The sequence below is a fragment of the Alosa sapidissima genome, chromosome 10, assembly GCF_018492685.1.
Source record: "Alosa sapidissima isolate fAloSap1 chromosome 10, fAloSap1.pri, whole genome shotgun sequence".
NCBI classification, from domain to species: domain Eukaryota; kingdom Metazoa; phylum Chordata; class Actinopteri; order Clupeiformes; family Clupeidae; genus Alosa; species Alosa sapidissima.
This window is the reverse complement of record NC_055966.1, coordinates 20,064,848-20,083,532: the sequence shown is the minus strand read 5'-3', so window position 1 is coordinate 20,083,532 and position 18,685 is coordinate 20,064,848. Positions and strand designations below refer to the sequence as shown.

Sequence of the window (18,685 nt, the reverse complement as noted above, 5' to 3'; positions counted from 1 at the left end):
CAAGAAAACAGTCTTCATTTCAAAATATTGCATAGATAATCTGTGACAATCAATGGATTGATTAATCTCACATCAACAATTTCAAGGGTTTGTTCTTGTATACCACAACTGATTCCAAGGTGGTTTAGTGGCAAACCTTGATTGGGTAACCCAGAGGATGTTGTGATCATAGAACAGGCCAGGAGCTTCAATCTCTAAACTAAACAAAGCCAAAAGACTCTATTGGAGGTTTACCACTATCTCTGGGTTAATTTACCCAGGCCTGTCACTTAACCTCCTACTTAGAATACCCCCCTGATCTTAGTTAAGACTATAGCCTATTCTACCCTTTTTCGACAATGTGGCTTTGGCAAATAGATTCATGTATAAAAAATTTGATGAAACATTCACTGGCTATATGCAAGCTGGCTGTAATCTACTTGTAGCCTATTAGTAAAACAAAGTGGTTGACAGCTAATGCCAACTATGCATGGAATGCATCCAGCCCTTGATTGAGTAAGGGGCCAATGGTCTTTAAGGCCCTTGATACTTATATGCTCGTCTCAGATAAACAAATGATGTTTTTGTTGATGATAGGCCCTCCATTAAAACCACCAACCTCACTGGTAAACATATTCACACTAAAGAGTTAAATCCAGTTTGACATGTATTCAAGGGTGTAGTGGTAAAATAACAGGTGGGTAAACTATAAATTCTGTGATCACGGTACAGTAAGTTGGACTGCACCATGCGTTATTGGATTTTTTAAAAAGCCATTCAGAACACGTTTGATGATGCTGGAGGTGTTATCCAATGTTTATAACAATACCAGTGGTATTAAATGGTTCCTAGAGTGTTGATGAGTGTACATATTGTGAATGTGGATAATATACTGTGATTTTTGAATGTTACAGTTGCAATTGGTGAATAAAACTCTTTTGAGAGGTGGATAAACTCTAATAGGAGGTGGATAAACTCTGCATTTAGCGTTTAGCATTCAGCCTCCACTACAGTCCTGCATGTAGGCCTATTGCATGAGATTGCTTTGAAGGCGATACCCCCAGTGGTAGGAGCTTCAATCCTAAACTGTTAGTGGGTCAGTAGCTGCAGTTCAGCATTTGTCCAGAGTGTGGCCTCTTGCTTGTAGATGGACCCTAGACAGACACATTAGTGGGAACTTAAGTGTGAGTGACGTCGTCAGGTATTAAGCTGAAGAGCTCCATGTCTGCCATTTAGTGACTTATTAAAAGACAGAGGGCCTTAACAAAAAGGAAAATAAAGATATAACATTATTGGTGCTTTGTGTGTGACAAACAAGTGCATGCATAGGATCAGTTTATGAAAATTATCTTCGTGCAGGTTATAGGAAATTGAAAAAGTCCACAGATCTCTGTGAGAGTTTCTCTCTCTCTCTCTCTCTCTGTCTACCTCTCTGTGTCTGTGTGTATGTGTGTATGTTGTTTGTGTTTGTGTTTGTACTTGTTTAGGAAACTAAATGCCATACCTACATCCATCAATAGTGACCTTCTCAAAGTTAATGGTAAAACTAAAACAAGGGCTACATTAAGATTTTTGGACGAAAAAATCAGGCAGTCTGCCGAGACCTGCCCCAATAGAAGGCATCGGACCATTAAACAATGATCCAAAACAATAGCAATAGAACAATAGAACAATAACAACATTTTAGAGTGGCCCAGCCAGAGTCCAGACCTCAATCCATCAAAAAAATGAACACAAGGCCAGAGTGATGGCAAATAATCGTTCCTGCCTCAAAACCCGGATTGCTGCTAAAAAGTTGCGGTCTAGAATCATTGTGGAGACACGTAGGCTTGGTAGGTATTATAAGAACTATTTTGAGAACTGTGAATGCAAATACAGATGTTTCCATTGAATATTTGAAAAGGGTATGAATAATTGTGGACATGCCATTTTCCATTAAAAAATATCCATGTTTCTACCACATTGTCTTAGGGACCATTCGTTATTTATAAACGGGGTCACTGGAGGAAAATAGGGGAGGGTCATGTCTTTTTATTCTTTGTTGAGGGGAGGGTCACCTAACTTTTTTTTGTCTAGGAGGGGGGGGGGGGTCACCCATCTTTTGTATTAATGAAAATAGCAAAAAATCAAAGTGGCTTGTTTGATTGTTGATTTCTGTCGCCATATAACGTTCTCTTTCGTTCCATAGCTCTGTCAACATTGAACAATGAAAATAAGGGAGATTTCCCGGGTTTCTCACGCAAAATACGGAAAATGTCAACATCCGTCCCCATTAACGTTGGAAGGGTTGGAGCAACAAAGTAGCCTACTTTATTCAGGCCTAACAGCCTATCATTTGGTCAACTTTATCCAGCCCTAAAAAAGCTAAATTTAACTTTGGTTTACTTTTACCGTGTAGCCTAGCCTAACTTTAAACAGTGTGCATGCTTATAAAGCATATTGTGCTTCATTCATCCACACATCCAGCTCCTAACGTTTTGACAAGCATTTCTACCAATTGATTCTGCCCATCTCTAGCTTTGCTGTCTCCATCCTTTCTTTTTTTGTTGTTTGCAAAAAAATATATAGTAGGCCCTATTTATTGGTAACCAGCAACAAGTGCAATTTGTTACGTAATCGCTGTCATTCTCTCTCCTGCCATCAAAAATGTGTTACGTTCCAAGTAGCAGTGCGTAATTCTGCTTCATAAAGTTGAACAAATACATTGGTCATATAAATAGCCAGTTTATGGTCTACAGTGTAGAGTTGGTAAGTTATGGTAGGCCAACTTGGAGTGAATATACAGGGGGATTTCTTTGGCTCTTAGCCTGGCAGGTGCGCACGTAGACATAGCCTTCGGCCGAACACTGCAAGCGCCAATGAATCGTGCTCTCACGACAACCACGTCGTTAACTTAAATAGGCCTACTGTAGGTTAATATCACGCTGAGTTCGCATTTAAGCAAGCAAAACGATGATTTGAATACATCTGTTTCCCTGGAAGGGCAAGGGGTAACAACAGGACGACACAGAGACAGGCCAGAATGCAGGACTAATGTTATGAGAGTATTACAGTAATATGGGATATTCTACGGGAAAATATTAAAACGGCAAGACATCGGGGAAAAGTTAAAATGATAGGCCTAAACCCGGAAAAAGTTGGCATGTTAGGTATTTTTCGGTCCCTGTGATTATTTGTGAAATTGTGCAAACGGCCTTTTCAAGACATTTGAGAAGGAAGGAGTGTAGCAAGCTCCCAAATTGACGCTCGTCTGAGAAATTGAGTTTTGGATAATGTTCAGCTTCGGCAGCTTTACAATGACTGAGGAAGCCTAGAGACGAGATAGCAGCAAGTTCATGTGTTGGATTTGTTATTACCCAGTGTGCTTTGTTGAATGGTCTCAATGTTTTATTGTTTTATTTCATGTGAATAGCTACTTACTAGAGGAATAACTTATTTCAAGGCTAATGCAGTTGCAGGAAGTGTGCATTTAGTTTCCATGCTTATTGTGTTTCCACAACAATGTTAGTGAGTAAATCTACTGAAATGGCCACCATCTTGGTGAAGTGTGATGTGTAAGATCAGAAAGCAGAGGGTGACTTTTGAACGATATATTATGTCGATGTGTTTCATAGCGCTTAATAGCGTGCGCGGAAGGTATCGATAATTGACCAGGGAGGGTCATGTCTGTTGGAGAGGCGTTGAATTATTTCTTGCAGGCAGGGGAGGCTCATGCAACCTTTAATTGAAGCAAATCCCTCCTGTGGCCCGTTTATAAGCAACAAACGGTCTCTTACAACCTTTAACCATGTGGCAATGTCATTTTCAGTCAGAACAAACATATTGGTCAAGATAAAATAATCATTAAATCAATATTTGCCAGGAGTATGAATAATTTTGTTCCTAACTGTATTTGCATCACAGCCACATATTGTTGTACACTTCCTGTAACTTATTAAGGCATGACGTACACACCGATAAATGGGATTGCACGAAAGCATCCCTCTGTCTGTGCCCTAGAACTCATTCTCTCTCTCTCTCTCTCTCTCTCTCTCTCTCTCTCTCTCTCTCTCTCACCCTTTCTTTCTCTCTCTCTCTTTCATTCCTCTTCCAGGAACAAGACCTTAGGCATCCTCAGTGTCATATGTTTCCATGCTCCTGCATCATGTGTAGTCTTAGTAATGACTCTTGTTTTGTCTGTCTGTCAGAGTTAACATAGTGTCTCTTTATAGGCTTTGTAGTATGCAGAGTGTTAGCCTACTTGGCCACCACCCAAAATGCTAGTGGAGGTTATCTGTGAGTTCATCTTACACTGATCTACATGAGATAAGCTGCTAACAAATCACACACACACACACACACACACACACACACACACACACACACACGCACACACACACTTCTTTTTGTCAATATCACGTGAATGAACATCAGTCTTCATTGGGATATATAGTAAATTAATGTATTGCTTGTGTCTTGCACCTTTGGTGAAGACTGCCCAACCATTGTACCTTTGTTACAGGATACATTGGATACATAGGATATTGTATCATAAAGGGGTTGAGCAACTGAACTATTCCCTGAAAATGCAGAAATCTGTGATTTATCACATACACTAAAACTGCTTTGATTTGTGGAAATTTCATTGTCTGAGTGTGCCAGTCTTTAAAAGCGTGACTTGGATCTTTGCACTATGACCTCCTGTGCCTGTGTCACAGGCCTCTGACAAACTGTATCATGGAGCTCAGCCAAGGGGTGAAGGGTGAGTTGTGATCAAAATGATGGCTGCCTTGATGCTTCGGAGACGTATGTGCTTCACTTATATAGCCCTTATCCTGAGGATGAATGTGGAATGTTATGTTATTTTTCATGCAACATGGATACATCTGAAATGTATCCATGTTTTTACAACCTTTCCCATAAGTAGTTTACTATATTGTGTACAATGTCTCACATTCAATCTGGCACAAAAAAATTGTCATCACATCCTTTAATTTTATCCTAAAAATGTTGTTTAAAAAAAATGTTTCTCATCACATCCTTTCATTTTATGTCTGCAAGACTGACTGTTTATAATAGAATAAGTATTTTATGTGTGTTTGTTTTGTAGTCATTATGGGTCATGTAAGTGTAAGGGATTTACAGAAATAATTATGTCAAAGGTTAAACATTAGTTTAATCAAACCTGTTAAATGTGCTGTTGGCATGACTTGCACACCTGTGCTGTGAACCATCTGCCTTATTGCAAGTAACTAACTCTTACCTGGGCGCACTACACCCCATGTTATCACTTGTAAATAAGTCTGACCTGTCACGGTATTTGACTAGACATGTGTGTGTGTGTGTGTGTGTGTGTGTGTGCGGTTATTTCCCTGTGTGCGTTCTGCTTTGCACTGCCTGTGCCCGCATTCACCCATCGCATCCTGAGCAGGGGGGGGAGTGCTTTGTGTGGAACGAGGGCCCCATCTGCTGCCCCTGAGCCCTAGCCATCAGCCACCTCCGGCTCAGGTCTGGCTCTGATCCGGTTCAGATCGGAGTCGGAGTGCATTGGTCACCCTGACCTGAATAGGAGCCCATCTGTCACTGCAGTGGTCAAGGCTGGATTTGTGCGTGGAGAGGCTTAATTAGGCTAATTATCTTATTAAGTCACACATGTGCATGTATGCTGTAAAGGAAAAAATATAGTGTTGTGGTTTATCAAGCTCTTAGTGGTAGATTGTGGTGTAGCTGTGTAGTCTGTAAATGTACCTATGTGTTTTTCAGATATTGGTAGCTTTATACATATCACAGGGTCTCAATGGAATGTAATTCCTTTACTGTAAAACAGTACAAAATGGTAATTTTATCATGAAAATGTAGGCTAAATTATTTAGTTTTTCTGTCCTTCCGCTAAAGAATTTGTACTGTTGAACTGGATTTTGAATTTGTACGGTTTCTCAAAAGCTGAAAGGTTTCACTGCATGCTGATTATGCTGTTCCACTACTATGTAACTATATTGACAGAAGAAATGAAATGATGCTCTCAGTCTGCAGAAGTGTCTGATTGTAATCAAGTAGGAATCAGACTGGACACAGTGAGAAAGAGGATGGGGGAGGGAGGGAGAGGGAGGAGAAAGAGGAGCTGAAGGAGGAGAGATAGGAGACTTAAATCAGCCCTCTGCATTAAGGCTGCCTACATCAGTCACACAGGTGGACAAGATACCTTACGCTGCTTTGGAGAGACCATCAACAGGTAACTGCTGTCCTGTCATTTCTACGATTAAGTGATTGTTATTCTCAGTGCTCTTATGTTGTCCTCAGATGTCAGTTGTTTCTGTTCTTCATTAATGTAACTGGAGTGGAATGAGTAGTATTCACATAAGCTAGGCTAATGTAGCATTGGCATTGATATGTGTCTGAGATAATCAAATCAAGTTGTATTACTGGTGACACAGTAAAACACCCTCCTTAAAGGAAGGGTCCTGTTAATGGTAGCTCAGGATAACCTGTTGATTTTGAAGGAGCATTGTGAAGTCTGAAATATGAGGGCATTTTAAATCACAGGATTTTGTTTTAACCTACATACTTTCACACTTGTTAAACCAGAGACACTGGGAAAGTCGAGATGAGTGGAACGTGCATAAGATGGCATTTATTTAATGATGGATATGTCTTGCATGTGGACAGAAATCAGTGCGATAAAACTCAGAAAGTGTTATATAGTACAGAATGCAGTGGAATGCCATGCTAGTGTACTACTGGTGAGAAAGCATAACAAAGTGGCAAAGCAGGACAGACTTTTGCAAGGAGCAGGTAAGTTAGTCTAATATCTAGCTGGCATTTTGACCTAATCTAATCACTGTCCTTGTTTTTAGTTGCCAACAGACACATTAGGCCAGAATGTTCAGGGCTACCGCTCTAAATTTCTATCTTCAATCTCAAGTTTTTTCACAATAAAGAAGAGTCGTGTGACTGCAGACTTCCACCCTAAAGGAAATTCTCTATTTCATGAAAAAATGGTACATTTAGTTGACAGAATTTCACAAGTTATCCCAGTGGAGGTCACCTAGATCTTACTTTTTGTCTGGGTTACCTGACATAATGTTAATTTTCATGACAAATGAAAACTATTTAATCTAAATGTATACATTGTAGCTATTTGCGTGGGGATGGGGCCCCATGTTGTGAGATAGGTGCCCTTTTTAATTGTTTAGCGTCTGCCCTTCAAACTGCCTGAGCTTGCAACTGCATGGAAGTAGTCAATATGGTATGAGATTATATGTATATTATATGTAAACAACAAGTTTACATTGTGTATTGCGATTTGAGATTGTTATTGTCTAATGAAATTTGTCCATTCAAATCACATCTACTTCCTCTTTGCATCTCTCTCCAGCCTGTGTTCAGTTGCATGAATTGAATACTTTAAGATATAGTTTGCATAAGCAAGTGTCCTCAGGACCCCAAGTGTCTTATTTATCTTAATGCCTTTGTCAAATTGCTACACTAATTCCATGACCTTGTTATCCATTTTTAATTAGCAACAAAAACCTTAAGCATACATCTCCAGGACTTTAATTAAGATTGCACAGATTCAACAGAATGGGCTGTGGATATAAGCAACAAGCCGTAGGGTATAAAGCCCTCGTCAGGCAGCGTAATTACTTGGCCTCACCAGCCTGGGCAATTAGCTGAATTGGTTGGATGACCAGGGGATAACGTTTAACGCTAAACAAGGAGGATGGATGGAAGGAGTGTGGATTGACACTCTCTAACACAGAGACCATCTGTGTTGGCCTTTAAGCCCAAAGCGAACGACAAAGTCAAGAGGATTTTTCTGACCGGCACTGACATGGCACACACACACACACAGATGCTGACACATACACCATGCAGAGTGTGAAGTTGTGTGACTGACAGGCAAAAAGTAATGTATCTTAATTGTAGGAATTCTGTATAATGACAAGATGTGCTTGGTCCAAGGCATGGAGAGATTAGTGTCGTATTACTATTTCAGTAAATTGTCCAGATTTGGCTACATCTGCCATAAATGTGGACTCATGACACTGAGTTATACTTGAATGACAGAGAAAACTGGTAAGAGTATACGCAAAGTAAGCATACACATTCAGAAAACAGTAACCATACCAAGCGATACAACAAAATTGATATAAACATCCCTTGTGTCAGGCCAGATAACATCATACCAAGTCACTGAAAGTTGACTTGCGCATCAAACTATATGACAGCCACTGTCCCATATGCTCAGGAATGATCAGGAGGTGTCGGATATATATATATTATCATCGAGACAGACTCCACCTTCATGAATGGACTTGTAGTGTCCCTTAGACATGTACATATGTGGCTTTCCGTGAGCAGTAAGGACCAGGTCTTTAATCTCCAGGTTGGCCACAGGAAGCCCTTAAGATCACGTGAGACGCTGGCAGACTGACCCAGGGCTGCCCATTGTCTGAACGCAGCGACAACAGTTGGTGGCCTGAGCCGAAGCCACCAGCACTGCATGTGATCAGCCCATGTTTTAATTACATGATCTCCGAATCTTCTAACTGTGATTAAAGGTGTCTGGTCGCTTCCGAGGAAGACGGTGATGCGAGGTTATGGGTACAGGGGAGTTGTTAGTGATGAAGAGCAGTGCTTTAAGACCAAGACATGCCAGCTGTCCATAATAGACTTGGAGGAAATGGGAGGGTGGGTGGGAGACAGGCACAAGTATCCTCAACACAAAGGTGGGCAAACTGTGAATGAGACATGTTGAGATACTGTATTGGCTGTGGCAATGGTTTCTGGTGTAGCCCAGAGATAGGCACACGTGTCTTTTTCAGGATGGTCTAAAACAAGTTAAAAGGGGAGGGAGCAAAATTATACTACATAAAAAATATACTTACTCAAAAAAACGTTTTGGAAAAAGTTAGTCAAATTTGTTTATGGCACAAAACAGTATTGCAGATCCTCAGGTTCAGTACACATCTACAAATCTTTAGGCTCTGTGCTGGTGTGAGGCCAGTTCTCCAAGCAAATAATCCCCTAAACCAATTGAAGCATCACTTTGAGAGGGACTGAGGGCCTACGTTTGGACTACTACGTTTGAGTCTGGCAGACAGGATCGGATTTGTGTCACAATGCAGCAGTCTGCCTCTAAAGCTTTGGAACGTTTCCTATCACTCAGTGGCCAACAAACACACACACACACACACACACGATAGGCTCATCTGTCCTGGCCAGGAGATCAAGGATGGATAGCCGAGACAGTAATCATGGGAATTACACACAAAGCGGTACTGGGAAACGGTACTGTATATGTGGAAGCTCAAAGTCAATGACACACCACTCAAAAACAGTATTCTCTTTTTAAATTCTGGTTTATTGAGCGGGTTCATGCACCTTATATGCATCTAAGGCTTGAGCACACACACGCACATACAAACGCAGAGCCCTCTGAGGGCATTGATCAAGCATATCAATTGCTTGGGTAATTCATTTATTTGTTGATTGCTTGGCAAAGGTTTATTCATCTTTATTATGCAGTGTCTTTGTGTGACTTGTTGCCTGTGTGTGCCCTCATATATAGTCATCAAGAGCACAGATAATCTGGTCTTATCTCTTACTTATAATAACTCGGTCAATCAGCAGAAATGCACATGGGAAGTTTAAGTAGGCTCTACAGGTACATGTCATGTATGTGAGCTTTCAAGGTGAAGTAGACAGGACTATGGTATATTTAAAGTAGATATCAAGTACATATTTAATGTGTATGCTACTGAAGAAATAAAAGCACAGGTACATAATAAATGCCATTAAATCAAAACTGAAGCAATACCTCGAAATGATCAATACTACTACAAGCATTTGTGTTATGGGCTGTACATGAATCATATATTGTCATCACACAGACTTTATTTTGACATGGTGTCTTTGTATTTTCTGACAGAAACAGAGGCAGTCCGCAAAGAGCTTCCTAACATTGAGCGCTGGCGACAGACACTCATCGTACTACCTGATCACTGTGCCGGACTCCACTGTGTGAGAGTGTCCACCTCACTTCTTTAGAGACCCACACTGACAGGATCCTCCATCAAGTGTCTAATACTTTTGGTGAAAATAGGAAACATTTTATGAGGAATATAGTGTGTGTTATTTGAAGACATTCAAGATTACCTGGACTAGAACCATACCCACAGACAACCTGTTGCATGACATCTGAAAGGTGAACAAACTTGTTTAAGGAGAGAAACAGTATCACCCATCAACTAACCAGCAGCTGTCCATAGAATCGGTTGTCACTCAGGCTGGTCCAAATGCCAGGACTCGCCGGAGGCCCAGACCCAGGGAGACTCTTCCCAGTCTTTCTCAAGACTCTCCTGCTGGTGGCGCTGTTCTGCGGCAGCGATGCCAGCGCGCCCGAGTACGACTACGTCTCCCACCCGCGCTTCATCTGCACCCCCATCCCCGCGGACGCTGACCCCGGCTGCTTCCCCACAGCTGGGGGGCCTCTAGGGGCCAGCACCGGTGGGCCCAGCAGCAGTGGTGGAGGCAGTAGTGGAGGCAGTGGCGGCAGTGGAAGCAGCTGGTGGGGGCTCCCGGAGGAGGCCAAAAGCACCATCCTGCACCTGCGGGAGAGCCTGGTCCAGCAGAAGGAGACCATCCTGGACCAGAGGGACAAGATCCGGGAGCTGACGGCCAAGCTGGCCATGTGCGAGGGCTTTGGCCGAGGCATGGGCCCTCACGACAGCCACCTGGGGCTCTCACCTCACCTGACGCACCACACACTCACACCTCACCACTCTGGTTACCCCGACAGTGGTCACCCCAGCGACCCCGAGGGGCACTACCCGTCCATGAGCCTGGGGGGCCACCACAGGACGGCAGCTCTCGGGGACAAGCACGCAGGCGAGATGACGCCGTCGTCATCGTCGTCGCCGGAACAGCTGGAGAGGATGCTGCACGCGCTGAAGGAACGGCTGGAGAGTCTACAGGTGAGAGACGGAGACGCTTCGCCACACGAGTCCAGTCTCCAGTAAACACACACAAGACCAGTCATTAAGAAAACACACACAAAATCAAGCCAAGTCAAACCAAGGCAGCTGAATCATGTCATTAGTTAGTAATTCTAAAGTTAAAAAAAAATTACCTTTTTGAGGTTCCTTGTGCACAGGAGTTTAATGCCATCCCTGTATAAGTGAAGACAGGAGAACATAAGGTAAAGGATGACAACAAAGATCAAGGATGGAAACTAGATTTCTAAATGCTCCATGAAAACCAGGTGTTAAGGCCAAATCTTTGGCGCCAATATGTCATGGTCAGCCGATTTCTGGGCAAGAGCCAGCTCCTCTGTATTTACTGTTTGGACAGATGGGGTTCCAGGTTAAACATGTCACATTAAGTTGAGGCTTATGGCAACTGTGCCAAGTATAAATCTTTAATCTATCCTCTAATACATTAGCACTAACCTGGAAGCCTGGATTTAAAGCACTAAATGATTGTGTCAATCTATAACACGTAAGAAACTGAACACTTTTTAAACATAGTCCCTTATATTCATACTATGTAGTAGTGTTGTATTCGTCTTACACTGAAACCATGCAGTATCTCTTAATGAATGTTAAGGGGTTTAAATTTGGAAAGAGACTATGTTATAGTCTCCTTAATCTCCCCTTAATTTTAAAGTGCTAAACTGAGTAAATAAATGAAGTGTTTCACTGTCACAGTGGAGAAAGAGAGGTAGCATGACATCCACAAAATACAGTGATTGTTACAAGTCAATTGCAAACTGATGGCTATTCTGTTATCTATTATTTATTTTCCCACTCACACTGCACTACTCCTTTTATCAGGCCATAGTTGCATGCAAATTGAATTTATCACTTGGAGCACTTACTTTGCTGTGACAAATACAAGTTCTGATAACGTGACAAAAGAATGTTTTTTTGACCTTGGAAATGCTTCCAGGAGAGAGTCAAAGTGAGAGAGAGAGGTTACATACATATCATAGCTCCATTTTTCAATGCACTTTTAAGTGAGAAGGTTTCCAGCTAATCAGTGATCTTGCAATGACACTCTGTCTGTTTGTTCTCTCTCATCACTCCTGCCATGTTGGCCCGTGAGCTGCGGACAGATGTCAGGGACAGCAGGAGGCAGCTCAGTGACATCACACTTGATTAGAGAGATCCCTCCTGACGTACTGTAATGAGGGTCGACACTGAGCACGAGCAAAGCGGGATTTACCTAGAGAGAGAGAGAGAGAGAGAGAGAGAGAGAGAGAGAAGGGGGGAGAGAGGGAGAGCGGTGGGGAGAGAGAGAGAGAGAGAGAGAGAGAGAGAGAGAAGGGGGAGAGAGAGAGGGAGAGAGGGGGGAGGGAGCGAGAGAAGACGCATGTGAAATGAGACACAAAGAGAGAAATGGGTAAAGACAGAGATAACCCCACCAGTCCAGCCATTCACATATTTGATGTTCCCCTCAGTGCTGGATCCTGACTCTGGGGTCCAAAGAGAGGCAACACAGACATGTACATACATCATAGAGGATGAACATATTTACTGGCCGTATGACCCATTGCCATTCTCATATTCTGCAATAACAGTTACCTGGCACCCTACCCCACCGCACCCCGCCCGGGTTGCGTGATTTTTGATATACAATTAGTGTAAAAGGAATGCTTCAGCATTCTTAGGTCCAGCACTTGGACTTGGATCTACTCCAGGTTCTGCCAAAGCAACACTGATCTTCTATTAGTGAACAACCCAACTTCTGTGTTAAAGCAGTCACACAACACAGAGTTATCAGCGGGATCTAGAGTAGAGGCAGCTGCAGCTGCAAGCACACCCAGGCTCAATTCCAGTAGAGATCCAGATTCATCCAGGGTCTCACAGAGACTTAGTAACGACGCAGAGCTGGGTGCTAGGACCAACAATGGCACAGCCCACTGAAGTGAAGGGTGGTGCCAAAAGTGGCGAGTTGGCATAGGCCGAGATGGTCAATGTCACATTAGGTGCCTGGGTGCCTTTCTACGACACGGACGTCATTCGTTCTGAGAATGAGGTGGGCAGTAATCCCAGATTTCCTGTCTTTGGTGGAAAAAGCTGACACTCTCTTGGCCTAGGAAATCCAGGGGGTTAATGGATGTCTATTTGTTGGCTCCCATATCGCAGGAATACAGGGATTTTTGAAGGACCCTGCAACAAAAATGACTGCAGCAATATGTACTGTATTTGCGTACTGTATTGAGTGAATAGTGTGCAAGCTGCTAAAACTGAAATGTCTGTGTTTCATTGCAGACCCGCAACACCTCCACTACCTACTCAAATTCACTCAAAGACCTCCTGCAACGGAAAATTTATGCTCTCGAGCAACAGCTCAGTCATCACACCAGTATGCATGGCAGGGACCACGATGATGGACATCCCAACAACGGTCACTATGACAATGACGATCACCGTGGCGAGCGCCACGAAGGTGAGCACGACAACGATACTGACCATGATGACATACCTCATGACCTTGGGCACTTTGACGCACACCGCGCCGATGGAAGTCACGACGACAGACACCTCGGTGGAGATGATGATGACGATGATGACAGCATCGAAGATGATAATGACCTGGACAGCCACACATACCCCAGGTCATCCTATCACACGCAAGGACACAGGACACCTGGTGGACACAACAGCAATCTGGATGCTGTCCTGAACCACCTTCAGCACAGACTCACAGACACAGGTACTTCGGGCAAACCTCCCTCCTTCTCCTGAGTCATGATAGAACATCGCATTTATCAGCTACAGAACACAATGGTAAACAGCAGATGAGGCTTAAAACTGTTCCAGAGTCAGTCTAAAACTGACATACAGACAGAAGCGTGTTTTGAGTGGCTTGTATTTGAACAGGAAGCATCTGGGTCCATTAATTAAAAGCAAAACTAGGCAAATAAACTCGGGCTCTGACATATGTTATTCTATAATCACTCGCTGATGGTGATTTCCCAAGAGCTACTTTCCCAGGACCAAACGGTCAAATTCAAGATGCTTACTGTACAGTTAAATATCAACTGCTGCAATCATTAAAGTTCTGACTCCCAATACATGCTGTAGTAGTGCTATAGTCTGTTGTACTCACAGGCCTGGCTAAACAACCTTCTCCTGACAGCGCAAAACCAAACTGAAATACATTTTTAAGATGACTCTAAATGACAAAACCCATGACTTAACAAACAAAATAAATGCTTTATCGGTTCTCCCAGGTTCCCGTAAGAAGAGCAAGGGTCCGGATGGGTTCCAGATCGGGTTCCCCATGCGGACCAACTACATGTATGGGCGTTTGAAGCAGACCCTCACCCATGAGATCTTCTCCCTCACCCTGTGCCTGTGGCTGAAGGCGGGCGCTGGACCCGGGCTGGGAACGCCCTTCTCCTACTCTGTGCCCGGCCAGGCCAATGAGCTGGTGCTCATCGAGTGGGGAAACAACCCCATGGAACTGCTGGTCAACGACAGGGTGAGTAAGAGTGTGTGTGTGTGTGTGTGTGTGTGTACCTCTGCATATCAATATTTGTTAAGGTAACGGGTATGTAGCAGATGCTTTTATCCAAAGCAACTTGCAAAGACTTGCAGTGATCAGGAATCAAACCTGGGTCAACCACTTACAAAATCATGAGGCTATTTTGTGTGTGGGTATTTGTATGCCTGGATGTATGTGCATTTGTTTATGTGTACTATGCGAACATACAATTAGTATGAATGATGTCACATTCCTATATATGTGTGTTTTCATCTGAAGAAAGGCAAATATGAATACTGAAGAGAACCATTTTTTGCTTGTGTGTGTGTGTGTGTGTGTGTGTGTGTGTGTGTGTGTGTGTGTAGGCGGTCACCCTACCCCTCTCGTTGAGTGACGGGAAGTGGCACCACGTGTGTGTGACATGGTCGACTCGTGACGGGCTGTGGGAGGCGTACCAGGATGGCGTGAAGAGGGGTTCAGGGGAGAATCTCTCCGCGTGGCATCCTATCAAGCCCGGAGGAGTTTTCATCCTGGGGCAGGAACAGGTGCGTTTGGATTAGGAGTTTGATTAATCATGTCTGATCCTGACGACAGGTACCAATTAGCAGTCAAGACAAAACACATACAGAAGTCATATCTATGTAGAGACTCAATGGCTGTGGTCAAAGTAATTGTAAACTTACTTACAGATTGTTCAGCCGAAGTTGTGTCCCATGTGTGGGTAAGCAGTGATTGTTAGTAACACCAACTGTTCTCTATTCTCCCTTAGGATACACTTGGCGGTCGCTTTGATGCCACCCAGGCGTTCGTGGGTGAGATCTCTGACCTGCAGATGTGGTCTCACATCCTCACTGGCCACGACATCTACAACCTGGCCTCTTGCAACGGACACATGGCCGGGGACATTATTGCCTGGTCGGAGTCTGCTCTGGAGCTGCATGGTGGAGTCACCAGCTACCCCTTTGACCCCTGTCACTAAGTGCAAGGAGCAGAGGTCAGAGGTCATCATACACAGGCTCCTGAGCTGATGATGTTGATGACTCATGTTGGAGGACTGAGCTGGTAAAGGAGGAAACAAGATGTGTTTCGTGTATATATGCCTAAGCTGCAATCAATTCAAATGACGGCCTTCTGAAACTTTCATCATTCAGCTGTGTGTGTGTGTGTGTGTGTACGTGTGCGTGTGTGTGTGTGTGTGTGTGTGTGTGTGTGTGTGTGTGTGTGTGTGTGTGTGTGTGTGTGTGCGTGTGGGTAGGTGTGTATGTGGGTGTGTGTGTGTTTGTGTGTGTGTGTGTGTGTGTGTGTGTGTGTGTGTGTGTGTGTGTGTGTGTGTGTGTGTATGTGAGAGTGTGTATGTGGGTGTGTGTGTGTACACGTGTGTGTGTGAGAGTGAGAGTGAGTGTGGTAAGTGTGTGTGTGTGCATCTGTGTCTACATTTGTATTTTTATTGAGTTCTTGTACATATCTCATCTGTCTAGCTTTGAAGTATTTCGGTTTCATTTATTGTTGTCTAGTGTTTTAAAAAGTGTGACAGAATATGTGACATATTGTCATTTTTTAAAGAATGTGTTTTTAAAGAATGTGTTTTAAAGAAATGTGTATGCTGTAAGTGCAGGTTACCCATTGAAACTTTTAAAAAATACATGTTTGTCTTGAGGCAGTGAAATGTAGGTAGATGTGAAACAATGATCTTTTAAATGAATTCATAAGAAGAAAGAAAAGGCTTTTGAATAAAGTCTTTAAAGAATACAGCAATACCAAAGAAGTTAGGTAATGTACATAGATGACATTCAACCAGAAGAGTATAGGCCTACTGCCCCCCCTAGTGTATCATAGCAGTAAGTACATACATATGTAATCCATTGGTTCCATTCAGAAATTCTACATCTACTAAATAGAGCATTGTCAAATTTTGTATAAATATGATTTACAAATGTTCTTGGGTCATAGCTGTTCAGGAATTATTGTACAAATGCCCATAAGGATGTGGAAAAAAAAAGTATTTAAGTAAGGATGATAACAATTGCTGGATGACCAGTTGTGTCTTTACTGTCTCTCAAACTTGTAACCCAAATGGTATGTGAGCATGTTTGTCTATACACATAAGGTTATTAATACATATATAACATTTATGTGTTTTCAGGTTTTTTCTATGATTATGTCATGTAATTCTCTGTTTGTCTAGGAGTCTTTGTTTATTTGCCCTGTCCTTTAAGTTCCTGTGAGAAGGGACAATAGTCATTACAGTCTAATTAACTTACGACACTTATGCCATCACAGGGTAGTGAACCTACCTAGGACAATTAAGTTATCTCTTCTTGTTAGGGACTGTTGTCTATCATGTCATTGGCAGTGATTGGACTCTACTGTATATGCTATTTTAATATTCAGCCCATGTACATCTATGTATATTACAGTCTTTTGGATTGTTTTTCAAATGTATTGATGGTTTGTTTTTGTTTGTGTCATTGTTGTTTTGATTGTGTAATTGTTTTTACATTATTGTGGTAGTGCCCCTACGTTTATTTCATGTCTTTCCCTTTTGTCTTATGGTGAACTGTGTAAGGACCTCTGTGCTAATATTATTTTGCTTTTTATAAGCATTTGTAAATAAAGGTTTTCAATAAGAACGGCTGGGGTAGCCTATTTGACTAAATAATGGCCTGACCTTCAAAGTAAATCAACTTCTTCCAATGTTAATGTAGCGTTATACAGTTGAGTATGGCTAAAAATGAGCTCCCTACATCCCAGCAGTCTTTGACATTGCTCCAAAACACCCAGTTTTTATTCCAACAGGTGTCTGGGACACAGCCCTGGCCCCGCCACTCTCATTAATTGCCTTAGTCCATGGTATGAGATGGTCCTCACCTGAACTGGCCTGTCTGAGGATTTCCTCAGTTTCTTTGCTCAGCCGTGGTCTGGGCTTGCAATCTCCAACACATTTCCAGCCACAGAAGTGACACACAATCCCCAGGGGTCCACACTATCACGTTTACAATGCTAGCCTACACCAGACACACCTGCATAGTTCTCAAGGCTGCCACACTGTGGTCAAATTCATTTCCGATCTATTATATTCTCCAGACTTTCAATACCATCACAAAAAGGTCTGTGTGAGATATTGCTTTCACTATGTTATAGTACAACAACTCAGAGCTAAATTATCACATCTGATCCAAAATGCTGATTGTGCTTGTGATTTCATCTCCTCCACAGCCCCATTATATGGGTTTGAAACAGTAATTATCCAGGTTCCGTTGAAATTGCTTATGAAGTCTCCCTGTTTTACACACACACACACACACACACACAGACACACACACACTCACACACACACACACACACACACACACACACTGAAACTTTCATTAAAGATAAAGCTATTTAAAGACAATTCTCCTCAATATTTTTAGCACTATGTGTGGATTGCTGCCATTAGTTTATGTAGAGCACTTGGACAAGAGGAAGTGAAAGCAGAAATGATTTTGTGAGGATCCTGCCTGGACTGACCTGGATCAAGCTTTAAGCCTAGAGAGTAATGTGTGTCACTCTAGAGGCCATTTTGTGTATTGTTCTGTGTTGACATGTGCCTGTTTCTCTCTTACCCCATATATGCTCTGTGTTTACCTTATGCCCCTCTCGTTATATGATCACCACTTCCTGTCTTGTTAGTTTCCCTCCATTTCTGCTCTTACCTCTTCCCCTTTATTGTCTTCTTGGTCTCGTCCAATCTGCCTCTCAGATGTCATTCCCTCTCAGCTCTTCAGAGATATCTTTTCCATAATCTGTCCTTTTATTCTGGCAATGGGCAATTCCGTGCAAAACTGTCACATCCATAACGCTCCGTGCCTGTCCCTTGGATTTTGTCTTTGTCTGCTGTCTAGATTTGTCGTAAATAAAGTGTGTTTGACTGTTTGGCCAGGTCCTGCTCTCCCCTGACAGATTCTTTCCTGCTGCTCAAAGAAAGTTCAATTCCTTTACCTGAACTACATCTAAATTGTCAAAGTTTCTATGCACTATCGAGAGGTTATGAAGTACATCTCATTTGTACATTTGCACACAAAAAAGAGGATTTACCTTCAAGTGACCACACATTTTGGGTTAGGCCTTCAGACTTCAACCGAGAAGTGAAAGTTTAACTGACTGGCTAAAGAAGAAATGAAAGTGATCACATTCGATAGACCAGGCCGTGTTCTTCAGATCAGCTGAGTGGCATTCATTCATTCTGTAAATT

General features: G+C 42.6%; 1 protein-coding gene across 2 annotated transcripts; it reads left to right on the top strand.

The window, feature by feature from the left end:
- Positions 1 to 6,134: 6,134 nt before the first annotated feature.
- On the top strand, positions 6,135 to 15,635 carry LOC121719965 (neuronal pentraxin-1). 2 transcript variants are annotated; one of them, XM_042105761.1, is made up of 6 exons: positions 6,135 to 6,190; positions 9,890 to 10,934; positions 13,233 to 13,677; positions 14,198 to 14,448; positions 14,817 to 14,996; positions 15,221 to 15,635. In XM_042105761.1, exons 2-6 carry the CDS (start codon positions 10,257 to 10,259, stop codon positions 15,428 to 15,430), a joined length of 1,764 nt encoding a protein of 587 aa, XP_041961695.1. In that variant the 5' UTR covers positions 6,135 to 6,190; positions 9,890 to 10,256; the 3' UTR covers positions 15,431 to 15,635. The 2 variants fall into 2 exon arrangements, with proteins under 2 accessions (XP_041961695.1, XP_041961696.1); XM_042105762.1 differs by lacking the exon at positions 6,135 to 6,190 and having other exon boundaries at positions 9,836 to 10,934.
- Positions 15,636 to 18,685: the final 3,050 nt, after the last annotated feature.